This window comes from Ptiloglossa arizonensis, chromosome 2 (genome assembly GCF_051014685.1).
Source record: "Ptiloglossa arizonensis isolate GNS036 chromosome 2, iyPtiAriz1_principal, whole genome shotgun sequence".
NCBI lineage: Eukaryota > Metazoa > Arthropoda > Insecta > Hymenoptera > Colletidae > Ptiloglossa > Ptiloglossa arizonensis.
In genome coordinates this window covers 11,190,141-11,211,487 of record NC_135049.1, presented here as the reverse complement: position 1 = coordinate 11,211,487, position 21,347 = coordinate 11,190,141, and the positions used below count along the sequence as shown (strand labels likewise).

The following is a 21,347-nucleotide window of genomic DNA, read 5'->3' as shown; positions in this document are numbered from 1 at the left end:
TATATTAGGTATTACGTTATATTATTGGGTTGTTCGAAAAGTAATTTCGTTTTCCAAAATGGAGAATATATAATTTAATAAAATGTTTATACACTCTAAAAAAATCGTGTTTCATTTTCATCAAAAAAAAAAAAAAAAAAAACGAAATGATTTTCCGAACAACCTAATAGTATCTATCAAGTACTCGTTGCAAGTGTATTGGCATAGAAAATTGATACCAAGTACCTGAGATTTCGATTCATTTCGATGCTACGTATCAACTACTTTGGTATCGAATTGCTTGATTATCATTAATACCTAATCGTATTAGTAGACTAGAAAATAAAATAAGTTCGATTCGAAGTTCTACATTATTAAATTATAATATAAACATATGCGATACTACAAATACTTAGTTTCTAAGTATTCTTAGTTTCCGTAACTTTTGTTTCAAGCAGTGGACTATTGTACACAAAAAATAAAGATTATTATCAGTGTTAACTATCCAACAAGTAAACTATACAGAAGACAAGTAACGGTATTGTTCAAAATAGACACATTTTGTAGTGCCAGATGCTTGCAAACTACGCGGACAATTGGATATCGCAGTACACATAAACATAGTTTCCACGGTTATTTCAGAAACTGCTTTTGTTAGAGCGACCATCGGCCAATCCTGTGACAACTTCTGTAGGTCATATTTTCAAACTCTGACCAGAGTTTGTAATCGTTCGTATGTGGATTCAAACCTAACCCAGATCCACCGAAAGACTAACAGATACAATCCCATCAAGGTGTTTTAATCTCTCTGAGAAAGGCACTGAAACTGCGTCCAAAGTCTACCAAAAAAAGATACAACTCTCTTCTAAAGGCAAACATTATCCAACACGACGTCTCTCCAATTTACCAAGTAAAAAAAAACTCAAAATTGACTTGCCTGCAATACAGTATTCCAGAGTCTCCGAGCTAAAGTTTCCTTTACCTAAAGAACTCCTGTAGCCCTCTAGTAGATTTAAATCCGTTCAATGGTAAACTGTGGTCTGAGCAGGAGAACATGACCTGTAAGATTTCCTGTAAAAACGTAAACAGTTCGAGAAACATCTCGATAAAAGTAATTAATCGACAGTATCGTTTGCAAGCTTGTACCGCAAGCAAGAGACCATTTTGAGCAATACCTCTGATCGTTAGCTGTGCAAGTAAATTCTCATTAGTTAAAAAATGGCGTTCGTTCTTCATTTTGTCATCGTATCAATTATCAAAGAAGCATTGTTCCGAGCGATGAGCTCGTAACATCGGTTCATCGTGTTTGGTGGTATTTCGTTGAAGCGAAGGTGGACTTGGCGGGTAAGTGGGTTGGTAGGGATACGCCGTTGAAAGGGTGGGTCTCCCCTGGCAAAGTGGGGGTGGTCCAGCAAGCAGATTCCTGGGCTGATCGATGGAACGACCGGCGCATTGGATTTTCCGAGAGTAGCGCGCGCATTCCCATCCTTTCCAACAGCTTACGTCTGCCGTGTCTTTCAGTTACTCACGATCCTACCGTGGTGGTGCATCCACCGTTCAGCGAGTGCATATCTGCTAACGAGAACGATGCAACTGTGTCACTAGGCCGAGTGGCACGTGATACTGTCCTTGCATGGTGCTGCTTCTCCTTGCATCCGTGGCGACGCTGCCGATCCTATCGAAAATGCGATCCTCGAATTTTCAAAGGACACGTAACAGTGTGTGAACAACCTCGCCGAAGGAAAATCACCTCCCGTTGAATCCTTTAGTATCGCGTTCGTTTAATTGGCGCGCGAAGGCACGGGTACGCGGGTACGTAACGAAAGCTTCCATTTTCGATCAAATTGGAACCAGTCGGTTACGATCATTGAGGGGGAATTGATTTATCGGATGTCAGGGTCAGGTTATGGATGGTCACGTATCGCAACGGAGAGAAACCGGCCGATGTCGTTAGAACGTGAATGGAAAAACCATTTTCCACTGACAGGTGAAACACGTGGCGACGGGAACCGTTATCATGAATAAATAATTCTCATCCGATCGTATGGTAGGGATCTTTTTGTTTTTATCTTCCTCTCGTTCTTTCTCGCCCTTCTCGCTCCAGCGCTCGGTGTAAGCGTTCAAAATGGTTTTAGACGTTTATGCCAGAAACATGGATAAACGACGATCTGTCGATGGAAACCTCCAGGAGCAGGCTCTGCCCATTCCAGTTCAGATGTTCCTTTGGCGACAACTGAGGTACAATATTGCTTAGAGCGAAACATCCGATTTCACTTGTCGTGTATACGAGGTTATTTAAAATATGGATGACTTTAGGTGATCTTTCCTGAAAAGATTTGTAAATTTCGTTCGATCTTACGAATCGTAATGCTTTAAGCGTTATTATCATTGACGATAACGTTGCGTTCCTTTGAACGGAAATATGATTACGATTGAACGTGTTTCATACGGAATTAAAGTTTTCACTCAAAGCAATAACAATTACTGGTGCAATCAGTACGTTTATTAGATCACCGAATGTTACGTAAAAGTTATGTAAACTGTTACACCGGGTAGACTGCGTAATTTTATTACTTCGGATATTTCGCCTGCTTTCAATACTTCTCAAAGTGTTATTTACGGTTAGTATGCTTTCACTAGGGACATTGTACCATGCAAATATTTTTATTCTAGATGGTTTCTTTACAGGATGTAACATACGCTGTGGTGTTCATAGTATCTGATAGCGACTTTTAAAACAAGTTCAACGACTCACAATTCAAGGTCATTCAAGGTCAAGAAAGCTAACACGCAAACGAAACAATCCACACGATTTTCAATTAACACTGAAACAACATTTTTTGTTCTTTGAAATTATTAACGAATATTTATAGTAGAGCAAATGGTTCATTAATTTTTTTTCGGATAACCTTGGACTGGAAAAATATTTCGTTTGTATAGCATTTCAGCAGAACTCTCCGCGATTGAAAATCATTTCAAGATTTTTTTTATTGTTACAAATTTCCATGAGCGTTTTAAATTCACAACAATTACACCGGCAAGATGAAAGATATACATAAACAAAGACGACCATGATTTTTACAGTATATAAAATTTTATGTTAATAAGAACATAAGATAAAACTACCTAGGTAAATAATACGAGACTGTTTAACGATGTGGAAATACAGATGAACAGTTTCGTTTATATATGAGATGCATACAGATTGAAAGATTTTGAATTGCAGATAGTATTAAACAAAATTATACTTTATTATGTAATGGAATTAAAATGATCTGTGTTTTCTCTTAATGGTTCCACCTAAACTGAAAGTATTTTTGCCGTACAATACCTCTAGTGAAATCATACTCTTTCTGGAAATCATTTGTTTGAAATATCGAAAATAGAACAAATATTTTACATGATAAAATTAAGCAGGGCAGTCAGTTTTATGTCTTCTATAATTATTAGCAATGCTAGTTTATCATTTTCATGATCAATTCAATCTTGTTTAGTTTAGTGTAAGATGTCTCTTATTATTTGTTACGATTTTCTGTAATGATGGAATTTGTGTTTACAGACCGTTCATACGTGCGAAATTTGGCAAGCCACATGAGGCATTATGCACGGTAAAAATTCACACTCTGACATTTATAGATATTCCTTGAGTTGAGAAAGAAAGTACAATATGAATATATGTGTGTGTATGTATACGTACGTGTGTGCGCGCGAATGCCGAATGAAAAGTACGCGTAATTAGTATAATATTGCGAAAACGTATGATACACATTTCCATTTATAAGTCACTTCACACTTGCTTGTCCAGTATGGAAAATACAAATTAACGTAGAGATACAATTTTCTACTTCGTTTGTTATACGTATTTCTTTGTTTTAAATTATTATTTTATGATCAAATTTTTAGAACGATAAATTTTCACTTTACACGGTTTATTTGTTCGAAAGTTTATCAAATACTGCACAAATCGAATTGTATAAATATAATGTATTGACCACAGAAAGAAAGATTATTCTCGGGTTCAGAAGAACGTGGTATTCCATGAGGGAGTATGAACAGTGTCGATTAATGTTTGTTTAGTCTCAAGGTTAACTAATTTCTTCACAAATTAACTTTTCTTGCTCCTTATAATGTATTGGTGTACAATTTGAATTTCAAAAGGTGATTAAAATTAAGCACATCCATACGTACTCTTTTATGAAAAAAAATTGTATCTAATGTCTACTTTTTATATACACTATTAATATATACTTTTGAAAATGAATCACTACTATGCATTTCCATTTGTATTATATCTCATTTTTAATTACATAGTAACTATTGAGAAAAATAATTTTTCCCACTGTTTTATCACCAAAATCAATGTTATTTGTTATCAACAATTATATCAGTTTTTTCGTGGGAGAAAACTTCATATCAAATTAGAGAATCGTTTCTTAAAAATAAAATATCGTGCCAATATACTATATGAAAAATAATGAAAAATATTCGAACGAATATTTAACAATAATTTATTCCATCTCATGCGAATATTTCGCAACTCAATATTTCAGTCGAATAAAAATGGCAAATAAAACCGTAGTAAAGCAATTTATTCGAAATGTTTATTCGTTTTGATAGTTAAACTTTTTACTATTCATTGTGAAATATTTAAATTTATAATTCAGATTTTGATTTTGATTCAATAAAAAGTTGTTTATCTCTGATTATGTATTCGAACTTTTATTTGCATACAAATTTTTTCCATTTCTGTAGTATATTAGCTATATCGCTATTTTGATTAGATTTCAATGATACTTGACGTTTGAAGTGTATTCTACAAGTGATTCTACAACAAATGTTAAATAAGTACATTTCACTAGTATCAATAACAAGTTATTTCGATACCTGTTTGATATTTCAACGCACAGCCTAGGAATTGATACGTATCTGTATTAATGAGTATGTTATAGGATTGGTTCCATTACTATAATTGAAATAAAATTAATCAAGAAGTACTGGAGAAATCAATCGATAGAATACTACGATTAGTTCAGTCGATCATTTTCAAACAGAACGAATAATTGATGATAAGGAAACTTTATATTGTTCGTTAGCTTTTTGATCAAGTTCTTAACATGCAATATAATTTACATTTCATTTTATAATTTATTATATATTATTTCATAATATTTATTCGTTCTTATTCTACATTCACTAAGAAGGGGAAGTCACAAACTATGGTCTGAGTTTTATATTAACTTATTATCTTATAAAGCGTTTCTAAAAAATATGTATTATATTATACATTCGATATTCAGCAATTGAAATTTTCACGTTTTTAAAGCTATATGCCTTAATTAAAATATGTGTTCCTTGCTACATTTTCAGATTGTTCTAAGTGTCTTCTCGTACATCTAAATAAAAAAAAACTGTAAAATCTTAGACCACTGTTTATGGTTTCTCTCTATAAGTGTCGAGCAATTTATAGATGGAAGTGTGTACAAAGTATGAATGAAGAAATTTAATATTAATGAACCTACAAAATTTGATAGTTAAAGTGACTGCATATAAGCAGTTACGTTGCTTTCTGAGCCTTATGACACGAGGGACGATGTTGTTAACATCTTATTGATTTAGTAACTCAATCCAAAGAACTTCCAAAATATAGACGTGCTTCTTGCTCCATTACGAAACGAGCGGACGAAGTATCTTTCTGTCCACAGTCTCTTCGCTTTCGTGATTGTCCGTGACAAGTTTGTTGTGCTTTTTGTTAGAAGCCTGCCTTATATATTAACCAATATGTATTTATACTTACATAAAATTTATCAATCGAGTATATAGTGTATACGCAGGTTCAATGAAATTTGTTTCGAAAGGAAATAACCCATCAATCCCATTTTAATAATTACAATAAGATTGCTGCAAATAGAAACAGAATATTCATTATTTCGAAAAGTTTTGTAGAATATTTTTAAATCGTCTAAATAAAGACGCAATGGCAGTTAACTAGATATTCAGTACAGATGATTAATAACTTTTTACTCGTACGTTGTTTGACGTTGTTTGACAAATTTTGCTCAACTCTTATCCTTTGTAACATAATTAAAAACAGGGTAATCAGGGTGATCTGTTAATATAATCTTATTTTTGAGATTAATATTGAAACTATTAATTGATGTAAGAATTAAAAAAGTGTTTATTATACCAACAATTCTGGGATACACGCACAAACACACACACACACGTTATGAACTATAGGTGATTAAAAAGAATAAGAAAATTATTACAGAAATTTAATGCCAGACATAAGTTACGTGATTAAAAAATGCGTTACACAGACGACTGCTTTGTGTCAAGTTCTCAAAAAAGATTTGACCAAGCTCTTTTGCACTCATGGAATCCAAAGTTTCAAACTGATTAATTATACATACATGGAGTTCGGTAACAGATGTCATAAAATTTAAAGAGCGATTCTACATGCCAAAGTAAGATAAAAATTAAGAATGACGAAATGACGTTTGAGGCTTTACGGCCGAGTTATTAATTGCTGAAGTTACGTATTAAACGTATCGGACGTCAGGTATTTATAATTATTATTGCTGACATGTGGACGTCAGCTGTCTCACAATGGCGTAAGAACCATCTAAAAGAACTCAATTACCTCGTAGTCAGTATAACAACTTATATCATCGTACGATACTGCTATAGTTATTTTCAAAATTTTATAATAGACCTAAATAGCACTAGCTTTTATACCAGTATCGCGTGATGCCTTAAGTTATTACGTGGACTACAAGGTAAGTAGGTCTTTTAGGTAACACTGCCAGTCACGCTCTTACTTTGGGACAGCTGACATCTTCACGTCGGTAATAATATAACTTTTACTAATATTATATTTTAATAATATAACAATATACGTTTTGTACACGTATTTTCAGCAATTAATTACTCGAATACAGAACCTCGAACCACAATTTGGTAATTCTTTCTGTTTTATTTCATCATGTGGAATGATTCCTTAAAGATTCGAACACTTGTTACTGAACATACCGTGTATTACAATGTACGAAATATGTACAAAACTATATTCAAGATATATATTATGGAATATCGAGTTTAATTTCTCGGGATTTCATGTCGTGTCAAATTCCTTATCAACCGTATCCCATCAGCCCTTTGTTTTCCTATACCTACCCGACCTGCACTAACAAAGTGACCTCCTCTACGCTGCTGCCTCCACGTGTCACCTGCAGATCTGTCAACACGCGCCAGGCCATCATGTAAGTTCGCTAAGCCCGATGCCTGTCTGCCTCCGTGCTTGCAAACCTACTCATACAATGATGCATTCACTTCTTGATTATTTTGAATAAAACACTAGAAACAGCCGGCTAGTTAGCAGCGAATATTACCTACTATCGCTTCACTGCATGTTATCACTTACAAATCTGAATAGCTGCTTCAATCCATATTATATATCAAAACCATAAGAATTATTTAGCATTTAGTTTTCTGTTGAATATCTGCCTGCAACTTTTACCATTGCTGAACTTCGAGCCTTGATATCCCTGTATTTCTTCGGTACTTCGATATTCTTAGAACCAAGTAGACACGGACGTAGTTTTTATCTGGAAAAATAATTACACCATAATTCGACGTATCAATTTTATCCACTTTTTCAGCACTTTCACGATACAATCGTTTAACGATAGCGCTCTGTGTATTTATACTGCATCTTTTTCTCAAATAATAATTTTCACGTTGTTCAAACATCACGTTTTCAATGATGAGTATTATTCATGGGTTTCTAGTATATTTTCACGTGCAAGGGTAAGCGTCGTGTTAATCGTATTGTATCTCTTTTATGGTTGACAATAGAAGAAAGTGACGCGAGATAAAATTGAAAAGTATTTGACAACGTCTGACTTTCTCTGATATTACTTTTCTCATAAATCTAATGTTATAAGAAGTTAGATATTATTCGACAATTAAAGCTTCTTCCTATATCATTTTCGTCTATTGTAAACTGTAACGGAGATACGATTCATTCAAATTGGGCCTTGTATACGATAACTGTACGCAATTTTAATTTTACAGAGTATTTTGACAAACTTTCAGCACCGACGTCACCAATAAACACGTAGTTTCGTTAATCATGTGATGAAATAACGTATGACTATAGCTTTGCATCGTAGTATTGTTGCAAGTACTTACTTCTCCTCTTATTCCATTTTCTTACTTTTTTACTATTTCGAAATATTTCTTCCGTTATTTTTTGAAAAGATAAATATTAATCTTAATCATTCATTTTTCACTGGGTACATAGGAGACGAAGGAAGCTTGCACGGTTAGTATTTTAAACATAAATTCCTTGTACTATCATTAATACATAACTTTAAACAAAATAAGATATAACAATATGAATACAGTCTTAACGAAGCGTGTATATGTTTCAATCCCCTGATTTATCTATTTAATTTATGATTTCGTAACGTTAAGGTTTTCCTCTTTGATTAAAATAATTTGTGGAAAATCGAACAGGCGAATACTTGTTTTAGAATTGTTGGATTACCTCCATATTGAACAATATTGCATAAGGTAAATATCTTGCCATTGATCTTATTTTGTATTATTTTGTTATAGTAAAAAAACAATATAATACTAATCTAGCAATTTAAGAAATAATATTAGATAATAAAATTAAATAGAAATAACATTAAATAAAGTTTCTTATGTAGTTATTAGTCGATATTGTTCTCTCGTTTTAAATTACGTGGCGTTATAACATATAAGTTGATTTTTACATTACCTTTTTGCTTTAATTTGAATTTAAATCTATCTATCTTGAGTTTAATTTTTCTTTCCTTACTTTATTCATAATAATCATAAAGCGATTTCAAATCAGGGGATCGAAATGTAATTAAAATATACACAGTTGTTTAACAATATATTCCTTTTGTGATTTTTAAGTTCACATATATATAAGCATTACTATAGGATATATATAAGCAATGAATATTTGATCTTATTCCGGAGTTATAATCATTTTTGTATTTCAATACTTTGTATGCAGTTGCTGATCTTTACAGGAAGTGATTAAAATGATTAATTTTCGCCTAAATACACATCTGTCAGAAATGACTAGACATGAAATAATTAATTTTCGTTGGGATAAAGACAATCCACCTGTTATTCTCCAATTAAGATAACAAGTACAGCGTAAATGTATGAACGGGAATAATTGACGATAATCTAATGGGACCTGGTTTTCTTGATGGAGGATTAACAGGTCAATCATATGTCAATTTCCTAATTAATTAATTAAACGAATTATTGTAAGAAGTTCCACTTGATGTTGGATATTGCGTATGATTTGTACATAATGGTACAACGTCATATTTTAACCGAGTAGCCAAACAATTTTTCAATGAATGATTTTTTAACAAATGCATAGATCGTACAGGCTCTATTGGCTATTTAGATTTCGCCCTTATATTTAAATTCACTATTTATCTCCGAATCGACTTGCAAACAATTGTTTATTTCACACGTATTGTCAATATTAAAGTATTTCGTTAACGTATACATATCACAAAGCTGTCAATGATTTCGATAAATACTTGACAACTTTCAACTCTACAATACAATTTAGATTTGGGCTAAATGTAGTCATATTAAGCATCTTGTATAAAGTTGCATATTGTTGAAGTACTAAAATAATTAACTTGATAACAAGATCAAATAGAACACATATTTATATAACCTTTTTTCATTGTTTTCGTGTCGTCCACTATTGAAGCGAGTTTTACGTGTTTTGCAATAAACTATTGTACATTTTAGAGCTTACTGTCATTTTCTAAACGGAACCCCATATGAATGTTTGCAATTTTGAATAGATTTTTTAAAACCAAGTAACATTCATATGAATCATTCTATTTTATTACCGATATGCAAATATGAACAATCTACAATGTTTATTCTCCACAAATTGTTCAAAAGTGTACATATTTATACGCTCTCATAAATGATCATAGTAAGCCCCAAAATAAGAGAAAAAATTTTATCATTATCTTTAATAGTTGAAAACATTCTTTTTCTAAAAGAATTAGTTTACTTCAGACAGAATAAAAATGGATACAAAAGTAATTGTATATCAGGTAACGTTTGGAAATGATTGGAAACGTATTTTCTTTTTGTTCGGTATACTTATTGACTGTACTCGTTCAAGAAAATGATATCAAATTAATAGAATATTTATAGTTGAAGAAATTAAATTTTCATTGTTGAATCGAGTTACGGTTGAAACAAGGAACTTCATTAAAACATGGACATTAAAACATGAACAGTTCAAGTAACCTTAAAACATTCGTTTGCAGTCTCTTGAGAAGGTGTTAGTTCAGAATCTTCACAACGATTTGACACCCTCTTTGAGCGTGATACTGGGCAGTGTGCCACGATGGCATTTGATCCAAACCGCCCTTCCCTACGTTCTCCATGCCGCGGCCAATCTCCTGCACAATAGGTGAGTTGGCTGCTTTTGTCCCTCCTTACGATAAAACTTGCCTATTTTCTCTGTCGCGCAAGAATTGCTTCTATTAATTTTTAAGGAAGGATTTTCAAACCCTCGGAGCTATGGAAACAACGCTTCTCTACATTCTTCACTGGATACTTCTCGATGCTGCCGAAGAATGTGCTGAAACTGAAACCGATCCTGGAAATCCTTTTTATTATTTATTTTCCGTACCTACCATGAGTGTAAGTAATTTATTCTTATTCCAAAATAAACACTTCGATTTCTGTACGATATTCAGGATTCGAAATATACAAATTACTAGACATGAAACTCTTCAAGTTCTCTTTCCTATCGTATTTTTTAGTCCGTTGTCATTATTGATAAAGTATGAAGTAGATTTGATAATACAACAGTAAGAAAAATTATTTTTCTGCATAATAATAACACAAACAAATATGCACCATAGTAATCGACTTTAAATATATTGAATTATTTTTGATCCAGCAGTAATTTTACATGGATCGTTGAAAAATAAATACACCACTATGTACTGAAGTACATATTTAATTTTTACAGCTATTTGTTTACCTGTTCGCACCTTTGTGCAATCATCTGAAGGATATCGACTTTAAGACTAACTTACGATTGGAGAACGGCTTAAAAATATGGTCGGCTATGTGCGAATGTCGTCATCCAGATACACCTTGTTTCACTACTCATTGTCGGATCAAGCCACAAGCTCTATGGAATCGATCTTTTAAATCCTCCAGACAGCATCAAATATCTGACGACGTATTTGTGGGAGAAAGTGAGAATATCTTCTAATTTGTTAGTTTTCTTGGTATTTTATATTTGACGCTTTGTGTTTATATTGGGACTATATTTTATATTTGACGCTTTGTATTTATATTGGGACTACATATTATATTTAACGCTTTGTATTTATATTGGGACTATATTTTATATTTGACGCTTTGTATTTATATTGGAACTATATTTTATATTTGACGCTTTGTATTTATATTGGGACTATATTTTATATTTGACGCTTTGTATTTATATTGGGACTACATATTATATTTAACGCTTTGTATTTATATTGGGACTATATTTTATATTTGACGCTTTGTATTTATATTGGAACTATATTTTATATTTGACGCTTCGTATTTATATTGGGACTATATTTTAAATTTAGAAGTTCAACTTTTATACAATTATAACTGTTACCTGAAGCAATTTTCCATTTAAAGGATAACGGTAAAAAAGAGTTTGTATATAACACGAATCTATCGCAAGAAATTAAAAAACAATAGCTATTTGAAGTAGTTATCCTAAGTGAATTTGTGTTTATTCAAACTCTTCCACCAAAAGTCTATTAAATAATTACACGTTGTTTCCAGATGCATAGTGTGCAAACATGGTCATTTTCGACCATTGCCCTTTAAACAATTGAAATTGAAAACGTTATGACTTTTGATACACGGCACGATGTGATTAAACATTTTTTACTTCAAATATTTATACATTTTAAACAAACATATTATACAATTTTTAGATGTCGATAGTCCACCCAGTCAATCAGCCAGTGCTTTTTCAGATCAGAGTGCTGACAAACCTCTATCCACGAAACTGTCGGATGAAGATGTAAGTAAATAATAATTTTACATAGAATATTTCGTAACATATCGGTGGTATTTACTTGTTTGAAACTCAAAGTGTCGTGTTCCCTAAAAATTTGCGATATTATTAATTTAGTAACGAAAAATTGATCACGCCACTTGTCGTGGTTCACGTTGCTAAAGTTTCTTCGTTGTTTTTGGGTACTGAACCTGCCTTTATAATATTTTTTGTACATTAAAGAGAACCCTACGCAAATCGATAAAAAAAAAAGTTCACTATTTACGAATTCAGTTCGATGCCATTACCATTTTAAAAATTTTATTTAAATGCGTAATACAATTGATCTTATTGTTAGAATCTTTGGGTATCATCGCCAAAGGATACTGTATTCCCGGAAACGATCCCTGAGGAGAGTTCTGGTGCCGAGGACGAGCACGTAGTGAGTGAACAACACCAAAGAACTTTTTCATCGATTTTAAACACTTCGAACTACGAACTAATAAAATATTTCTATTAGGTTATCTTCAGATTGCCGTCGCTCACTGAATCAGAAAAGGCACTCGACGGGGTAAAGAATATTCCTATGATGTTTGTTGCTGTAGAGTTAGATGGAGCTTTCTAAGAATAACGATTGGAATAATTATTATCGTTATTTTAGGGCGAAGCTAGTATTTTTCATGTAGCCATGGGACGAACAAACGATTTTACAAAATCAACATTAACGATAGAAAAGGTTACAGCAATTTCTAGACTCGACAGTTCCAAATCATATCAGGAAAAACCCCTAAGCACGGGGTCAGTTGAACATTTCTCTAGGCTATTTTAATTAGAAAATACTTGTTAAGTATAACGTAACCAAAAGTCTCTCCTTTATAGCGGTACGGAGAAGGAAAAGGCGGATAAATGTTACAAAATGGAAAAGGAAGCACAGGATACCTTGAAAACAAAAACTTCGTTGACGCAACAATTTTCTCCTGGCGATTCTGGTCCTCCAGGATTAATAAGTACCAGTGTCGGTATTGACACAGATGTTCGAGCTGCCACTTTCCTCGACGTAGCTGTTCTTAGGTGCCTTTTCGTTTCTCAGTGGCAGGAGGAAGGCGTTCATTGGGCTCTACAATTTTTATATCATCGGTAATCGTTTATTAATTTTCAATACTGATACAATTTTCTATAGATAATTTCTTATAAAAATACATTTTACGGTACTCCTCGTTAAAAGTCCGAATCTTTGCTTCGATAAAAGTTTCGAAATCATTTTTACCATTTATTCGAAAGTAGAACTGGTTAGTTGTTTTGTATATTATATTCGTACAAAATCTTCTCATATATTTGGACACCACTACATTGGAAATATATTTTTATTTAACCTTTAATGTCCAATGTATACATATTTATATTCACATAGTTCCACTTTAATTTTATTATTAACTCGTTCTAATCTTACTACTAAATAAGTACTTGCTATGCTCTATAGGTCTCATTTCTTTAATATAAAAAAACTTTTATATACTATTTTTGTAGATGTAACTTTCGAATTAATATTAATAGCAATCGAAAGTACCTGGCTGCAAATGTTATATTATAAATATACTGCTTGATGCGACCACTATGTGTAAGATCTATTATTTTTCTCAAATAAGCATTTTTCATCATTATTATTTTTGAGACACAAATGGTCACTTTCTGGAATAATCGTATATCATACTCGTTAAAATTCTACGAACGGACTTAATTTTGTAACTTTTATCGAGGAGGTACTGTTTACACCAATGAAGATGATTATTTTAATTCTTTATACCAATGAAGATGATCATTTCAATCGATCTATAAGTTGTTGACTTAAGAGTAAAAACTCGAAATCATAATCTCTGTGTAAAACATAATAGTCTTTATTGAAATACCTTATTTGATAAATTGCTCACAGATTACGTATGGTCAACGAAGAAACATCAGTGCAGCAGATGCCACGTCGTCGCAGCAATTCCTTGCCCATACCAAAAATTGAAGTTTCGATTTATCAAAGTCCTGAAAGTAAGAAGAAGGACGTGACAAAAGATTTTATGGAAGTGCCAGAGGTTCGTGATGTCTCCGTGACAACTGGTATGCGTAAATATTACTTTCCTCGAAATTTCTAAATCGGTATTTTCTTTCTATTTTGCGTATAATCTTCACAGGACAAGAAGGAGAAACGAATCATACGAGACGAGCCAGTGAGAAAAAGAAACGAATGAAAATGGCCGACCTTAAGGCATTTGTCGAGACAAAATTGTTGTCTAAATCTGAAAAGGCACTTGAGAAAATTGGTCAAGACGATTCGAAAATGTTATTTGATCAAGTAAATAATTAGATAGTCATTTCTCTATTCATCCTCTTTTTTCTTCAATTTAGAATATGTACCTTAATCGTTATTTGCACTAGATTTGATTAGTATACAGAATAATTGTAACAATTCCCTATCTTCCTCTAAACGTACTCTTTTTAAGGCAACAACACACCTGGAGAATGCAATTCCATTTTTTTTCAAACAATATCGAAAAGTTTTCTACCCGAAATTGACACTTTCTATTATATTCTACTTATAATGTTGCAACATTGAGGCAAGAGAATTAAAACATGAATACTTTATGATATATTTGGCAACAAATAATTTATGTTCTCAGGATAGCCATAGAAGCCTTGATACAGGGGACGATCATTTATCAAGACCCACATCGACCACTTCGAAAATCTTTGAAGCGAAGGACGTTGATTACATGAAACACCCTACGAATTTAATAAAAGGAAAGAGCATGCCAAGTCTAAGGTACGCACCGCGGTTTATGGATAAAGTAAAACATACATCGAAATATTTTACTTCATAGATACTTTTCTCTCTTCAATTTAATTTTTTCTCGTTCGTTCGTATCTACATACACGCGTCTTCTCGCATAACTTGGTTTTCGTTCACCATCACGTTGTATTCCAATTTTTCATTTACGACTGCTAACGTTATTTAAGCTTTCTATGAACATCCGTGCGAAATTTTCAACATTTTCAACAGACCAGAATAGTGTTGAGAATTCGTGTGTACGTACGCGCGCCTAGATCTTTGGTAGAATAGTAAATGATTTAAAGAATAAAGTTGAAATAACTTCTATTACAGAAGGACGTAGTTACGCTTAAGCTGTATGCGAGAACAAACAATTATTTTATTAAATCGACAACGATTCTCTTTTAATGTAGATTATAATCAGTGTTGGGTAGCTACATTCTTATGTTTTCATATAAAAATGGCATTTATCGTAAAATGTTAACAAGAATAGGAGCAATATTTACAATTTAATCCATTTTGTTTAAGTAATAGTATAATTAATAATATGTTACTACTTTTATATTTTCTCTAAGAATTAAAACTAAAATTTTTATATACGACTATTAATAAAAGTGAAACATTATTAATAGAATTTGGACATTATCAACAATAGTTCTTAATAGTTGACAACTGTAAAAAGCTTTATAAAATTGATGAAAATTTTCAAGCGTTCTATGTAGTCAAGTAGTTTAATAAAGTAGGATAATCTGTTAATTAATATGTGTATATGCTAAAAACGAAAAACATACGATTTTTCTTGAAATTTCTGTTTTTTAGATAAATGCTACTTTTACGATTGCAATATTTGTTTCGTGATATATGTGTAGAGAAAGTAACATTATATTATGCTTATACTAAATTTTTACTATAATCATTATTAGCACGATTACGTAAGTTACGTAATACAATGGAAATAAATTAGCAGTACTTCGAATTTATCAATATCATTGAAATCTGGTTATGATATTTTCTGCTTTGAAAATTAAACATTGAAGTATCTCTTTCTGTATTTTCTAGTAAGATTATTTTTTAACTGAGCATTCTTTTAGACAATTTTAAGTATATTTTTAAAATTTCTATTGCTATTTCAAGCTTTATAGGTATTTAAAAAATATTTTTACACTTTCACCCAACACTGACGGTTACTTTGAACTTTAATTGAAACCTAGAAAGTATCCGAAAACTTTGTTATATTAATGAACATGCAAATTCTTTATAACAGTAAGAATCGAAGAATTGTGTATCATTTTTTAATATAAAATTTTGTTTAGTAAAAAAAATCAACATTATACGAAAAATATTTACTGTATTGTTCTACCTCGTATAAAACTCAGTTAAAAAATTAAAATTAATTCGATAAATTGTTCCATTTCATCATAGTAATTATTGTAACAAGTTTATAAACATTTTATAAGACAAAGTAGATTAAGGAGTAAACAAAAATTAGTTTCCGTATAAAAGAATTTAGAAATTTGATTTCACTATTATAATTGCAATTATACATCAAGTATTTTCAGACTACCATTGAAAATGATTTGTTTCTATTCGTATTTTTTACCAATCCTTAATTATCAGTGCTATTACACGCTTAGATAATTCATGAGATCAATATTCATACGTTTTATATTATCTATACACACCTGACCAGTCATGAAACTGACAAAGAAGACTGAAAGTCATTAAAGTATTTACATTTTCCAAAAATTAGTCAGATCGTATTAAATCTTCGCAACAATGTGCGTAAAGTTTACGTATAGTTGACAATTAAGGTGCAGTCGTTTATATTTTAAAATTGAATTTTTCGGACTAAAAAACGCTACAGAACTTCGATCTTGAACTCTGCGAAGAATTTGCTTATTTTCATTTGCAACAGAATTTTTGGAACATTGCATAATTTAATAAGGCCCCCGTTAAAATTTATGCGTAATGTGTTTCTCTATGTGTGTCTTTTCTATCTCTCGTTCGCCTTTTCACACCTGAACTCGTGCTCAGCTGCTTGATTAACGAGCTGACCGCGGGAGGGTAAGTCATCAACGTCACTCGGAGGAAGTTCCGTACTGCAGCTCGGTTTACACGCTTCTTTTACGAGCTTCCTGCTTCCGGTAGGGCGCACAATTATCCTTAAAACACACACCACGCCCTAGTCGCCTCGACACGTTGGCAAGATACAACGTAAACACGTCACTCTCTGTGCTTTTCCTTTAACTTTCTCAAGGCGTTGATTACTGATCACCAATGTTAAGAATCACCGATGAATTGCGCACTTTACCTACAGTCAACGTAAAGAGTATTCGTACAGATAAAATATCGAACAAAACTGTGAGCAATTCTGTTATTTTCATAATGTAATACGATTTGTGTTAATTCTTTGATGTCAATGCGATAACTTAGAGATATGAAAGTGCGTATAGTATGAATATATTTATATATTGTATGCAAATATGTCCTAAATTATTTGGTAATCTCAAGCAAATAAGTTTGCGTTGAACGTTGTTTATTATAAATGTGACTATCAGGAGATAGAGGGCTTCTTTAGGTGAACAAAACTTAAAGTTAATATTAATCAAAGATTAAGGATTCTAGAACATTAGAACTAAACTTACAATTTCATGTAGAGAAAAATACATATTCGTGATAAACAATGTACAAAGCAGATGCTTGTTCAATTCAGATTACCAAATAATTTATCGCATAAAGATATCGAAGAATATGTACAAATTATTTATGGTATGAAAATTTTACAATAATTAGAATTATATACAGTTTCGTTCAATATTTGTATTTGAACGAATACTTTTTCCATTTGCTGTATTTCAATTTAAATCCTATCACAGTTTTTCTTTTAACTGGAATCTGTCTTAATACAGTTCAGATCGCCATGTTACCTTAATAGTTTCATTTACCTTGATAACTTACACGTTATATGTGATCATATATTATACACAAGACACTTACACATTTACACGCATACTTTGTACGTGTACATCGTGTACAGCGATAAAATTATTCAATTTATGTGTTTTCAAATTACGTATTGTGTTCCACGAAAGTTAAGAATTTCTAAAGCATAGTCCCATGAAGGATGAAATTTATGATAAAAGAGGTCAAACACTTCATAAATATACTCCCTCATGAAGGACAAAATTCTTGATATCAATATTCTCGTGCAAATAAGCATAGTATACAACGTATAACACAAAAATTGCCTCTAATATATTTATCGACAATTGTCCAAACAGAAGGGGGCCCCCATGGTCCTTCAATCTTAAATTTTTGCAATTTCTTCAATATTTATTGTGTCTGTAATGTGTCTCAGAGAGATTGTACATAATAAATTTCATAGAAAAAGATGCCATGAGGAAAATGTGTGGATGATAATATTTTTGATACTCTAATATGCTAAGTAATAAGAAAAATCAATCAATTTAAAGAATACACAAAAAAAAGTACAACTATATTTTGCAGATGTATCGATACAATTTTTGTAAAACAATATTAAAACAATTTCGAAGATCTCAGAAAATCGAGCAACACTTTTCTCCTAGCATTATTAATTTTTGCAAAGGTTTTAAAAAGTAAAGTGACGATATTAAACTTACACAAAATTGCTATAGAATTATTCTGAAATAATTGGTAAAAAAGACACAAAGCATTAAAGTTATTTTCTTATTCGTAATAAAAACTGCAATTTATCATTGTGGGAATGAAAAATATCGAGGAGAAATGTTTTTTTCTATATATATGATGAGCCATTTAAATGAGAACACCTTAATATCATCATTATTTATCGATATATGAAAACATATTTTAGAAGAAAGTTAAACTATTTGAAAGGGGAAAAAATAGCGACAGGGTTAAAAATAGCGACAAAATTATTCTTGTTCAAGATTTTAAGTTCATCAATGTTTTCTTAAAATGGAATCGTATATATTTTTTATAGAAGGATTCCTTTGGCCATTCTATGTATAAAAATATGAGGATAAAATATTCGAATATATATGTATCAGATTTATTTACGCAATAAGCGTTTTTTCAATTATTTATTTGTTTTTTACTCGGAATGTATTTTCCAAACATAGTAATACTTTTACACATAAAACTATAAGAAATTAATTAAAAAAGAATTCAATTTAAACAGAAAATATATAGTTCTATTTAATAAACATGAATCACCATGAAAACTCAAAACAAAAAAATGATTTCAAGGTTTTTATGTCACTACGTTTGTCTGCTCGAACAATTTACATATTTATAAATGACGAAGACATTTAGGTACTTCTATAATATTTATATGGTCCATCCTGCATAATGTCTCTCAATTATTATAATCTATACGCAATAACAAATGTCGTCAATTGTAATATACAATGGATGAAACAAATATAGCGATTTGATAAAAATCGTTGGAAGCAGAAGTAACGAATACAAAAGAACTTCAAGCTTCTTTTTCGCGGAAAAGTAATAATAGTGAAAAATAGAGGTAGCACAAATGACACTAATGTACCTAAAAAAGAAGTGTAGTATTTCAAAATTAGTAAGTAGTTAAATCGTTATATTTCTTCCACCCACTGTGCATACATGTACGTATCAAAGAAATACATTTCTTAAAATACATTCCACGTGTAAAGTACGGCAATATTGACCATTTAAGCGTTCGTTTCTAACTAAAATAAAAAAACACTTTTCTTGTAATACTAACTTTTTCGATGAACAACCAGGTCATCCTCAGAATCAAGCATAATACCACTCCCCTTTTTATCCGAGGTTGATTTGGTTATTGAAAAACGTTAATTATTATTAAAAAGACATTTCACAATTCTTATTATAAAATTATTATTTGAATCACGTGGAAGATTACCCTATTTTGAAACTTCTCCCAAGCACCTTAGCCACTTGTAAACATTCCACCTGTTATTAGAAGTACCATCGTACTTAAGTCTGATACTTGTAATATATTGTATTAAAGTATGAATTGCTCTCTGGTGTACCGTTCATTTTTATTGAGAGAATGGAAGTACTTGGCAGTGTAATATCAAGTTTGGGGCACTGTACGTAGTAGGATACAATTTGAGGGACGCATCGAGCATGTTACGTGGAATGGCAAACGCACCAAAGTAGATAAGGACTTTAGAGATCAGACAGTAGTGCTTAGTTAGGATTTACATTGGAAAGTGGCATGGGAGAATTGACGCGATAAATGTATCGTGTCAAGTTACTGACCAATCGTAACTCGTAGGTACGTTGGCGACACACGAATCGAGAGGAAGCAAAGTCGGTTTTATAGTCAATCGTACACCGCCCCGAATCCTATTATCACCGTTACGGAACACACGCCTACACCATCCCCAGATTATATGAAACGACAGGTAGGAAACGTGCAATTCAAATTTAATCTCAGAATTATCATAGGGTGCACAGACGTCACGATTAATTGTACGATGAATCGACGTATCCCAAACGTAACAACTTATTCAACGAATCTTATAGAGAAATAACGCACTTGACCTGCAATGAAACGATGGAGTTTAAGTACACAACTCAAATGAAACGATGGAGTTTAAGTACACAACTCCAATGAAACGATGGGGTTCGAGTACACAACGAATAATATTTCACTTAATTTTTCACGAAAAAAAGAGACGATGAAACAAAAATCCATTTAACTATTTTGGATACAATTGAATTCTCGTTGAATTCTTTTAGAGTGTATAAACATTTTATGAAATTATATATTCTCCATTTTGGAAAACGAAATTACATTCCGAACAACCCAATACTTTTAGAGCATTTCGAATATTTTGGAAGTTTGAAAGCATATCGTCCAGTTTCTCTCGATTGAATGTGTTCCTTGATTTATTAACATTTCTCTTTTAGGCTTCGATCGACAGTCAATTAGACGTCATTAGCATGCGTGGTAATCGTTTAGATTCCGAAAGGAAACCCAGTCTCACGCGATCGCAGACAGATTCTAATATCACATACGCCAGCGACGAAGTACCGGAAGCGTCTGGGTCATCCTGTTACATCACCAAAGAAGGTGATATTGATTTGCAAGTAGTTTTAAAAGTGAGTCTCTTTCCCCTTCGGTGACATTTAATGGCTTTCGTTGAATAGTTGTTTTTATTAACGGTTTGTTCTCTTATCAGGCTGTGCACTCAGTTGCATTGCGTGATACCAATTGCTGTACTTTACGGGTGTGTGAGAATATTTTGAATTTGGTGGAACTTCTAATGGATATGGGAGTGATGAAACAATGTCTTCGTGAGGAAATGGCGGGTAGTTTAACAGGTAAATAAACGACACTTGAAATTGTTATATTCGCTGAACAGTGCAAATTTAATTAAACTACTTTCCATTGACTCTTATCATTTTTTGAACATCAAACGAACCATTATTAAACAT

The 21,347-nt window shown here is 32.0% G+C and overlaps 1 protein-coding gene across 9 annotated transcripts in view; it reads left to right on the top strand.

Annotated features, from left to right (window-relative positions):
• Nucleotides 1-1,563: 1,563 nt before the first annotated feature.
• Unc80 (unc80, NALCN channel complex subunit) overlaps nucleotides 1,564-21,347 on the top strand; it is a 51,890-nt gene continuing 32,106 nt past the window's right edge. For 3 of the 9 annotated variants that reach the window (XR_012994277.1, XR_012994274.1, XR_012994275.1), the window contains exons 1-21: nucleotides 1,565-1,791; nucleotides 1,877-2,026; nucleotides 2,115-2,217; nucleotides 3,539-3,587; nucleotides 7,212-7,238; nucleotides 8,282-8,302; nucleotides 10,332-10,477; nucleotides 10,563-10,710; nucleotides 11,045-11,276; nucleotides 12,027-12,115; nucleotides 12,447-12,530; nucleotides 12,609-12,659; nucleotides 12,750-12,886; nucleotides 12,968-13,225; nucleotides 14,019-14,194; nucleotides 14,269-14,429; nucleotides 14,755-14,897; nucleotides 16,938-16,967; nucleotides 20,182-20,311; nucleotides 20,820-21,011; nucleotides 21,092-21,233. Coding sequence is in view for 5 of the 9 variants with exons in the window: in XM_076327062.1 (XP_076183177.1) it covers nucleotides 2,132-2,217; nucleotides 3,539-3,587; nucleotides 7,212-7,238; nucleotides 8,282-8,302; nucleotides 10,332-10,477; nucleotides 10,563-10,710; nucleotides 11,045-11,276; nucleotides 12,027-12,115; nucleotides 12,447-12,530; nucleotides 12,609-12,659; nucleotides 12,750-12,886; nucleotides 12,968-13,225; nucleotides 14,019-14,194; nucleotides 14,269-14,429; nucleotides 14,755-14,897; nucleotides 16,938-16,967; nucleotides 20,182-20,311; nucleotides 20,820-21,011; nucleotides 21,092-21,233 (2,302 nt within the window). In the remaining 4 variants the exon portion in view is untranslated. Of the gene's footprint in view, nucleotides 1,792-1,876; nucleotides 2,027-2,114; nucleotides 2,218-3,538; nucleotides 3,588-7,211; nucleotides 7,239-8,281; nucleotides 8,303-10,331; nucleotides 10,478-10,562; nucleotides 10,711-11,044; nucleotides 11,277-12,026; nucleotides 12,116-12,446; nucleotides 12,531-12,608; nucleotides 12,660-12,749; nucleotides 12,887-12,967; nucleotides 13,226-14,018; nucleotides 14,195-14,268; nucleotides 14,430-14,754; nucleotides 14,898-16,937; nucleotides 16,968-20,181; nucleotides 20,312-20,819; nucleotides 21,012-21,091; nucleotides 21,234-21,347 lie in introns of all 9 variants that reach the window. The other 6 variants (XM_076327059.1, XM_076327058.1, XM_076327062.1 and 3 more) reach the window with 5 other exon arrangements.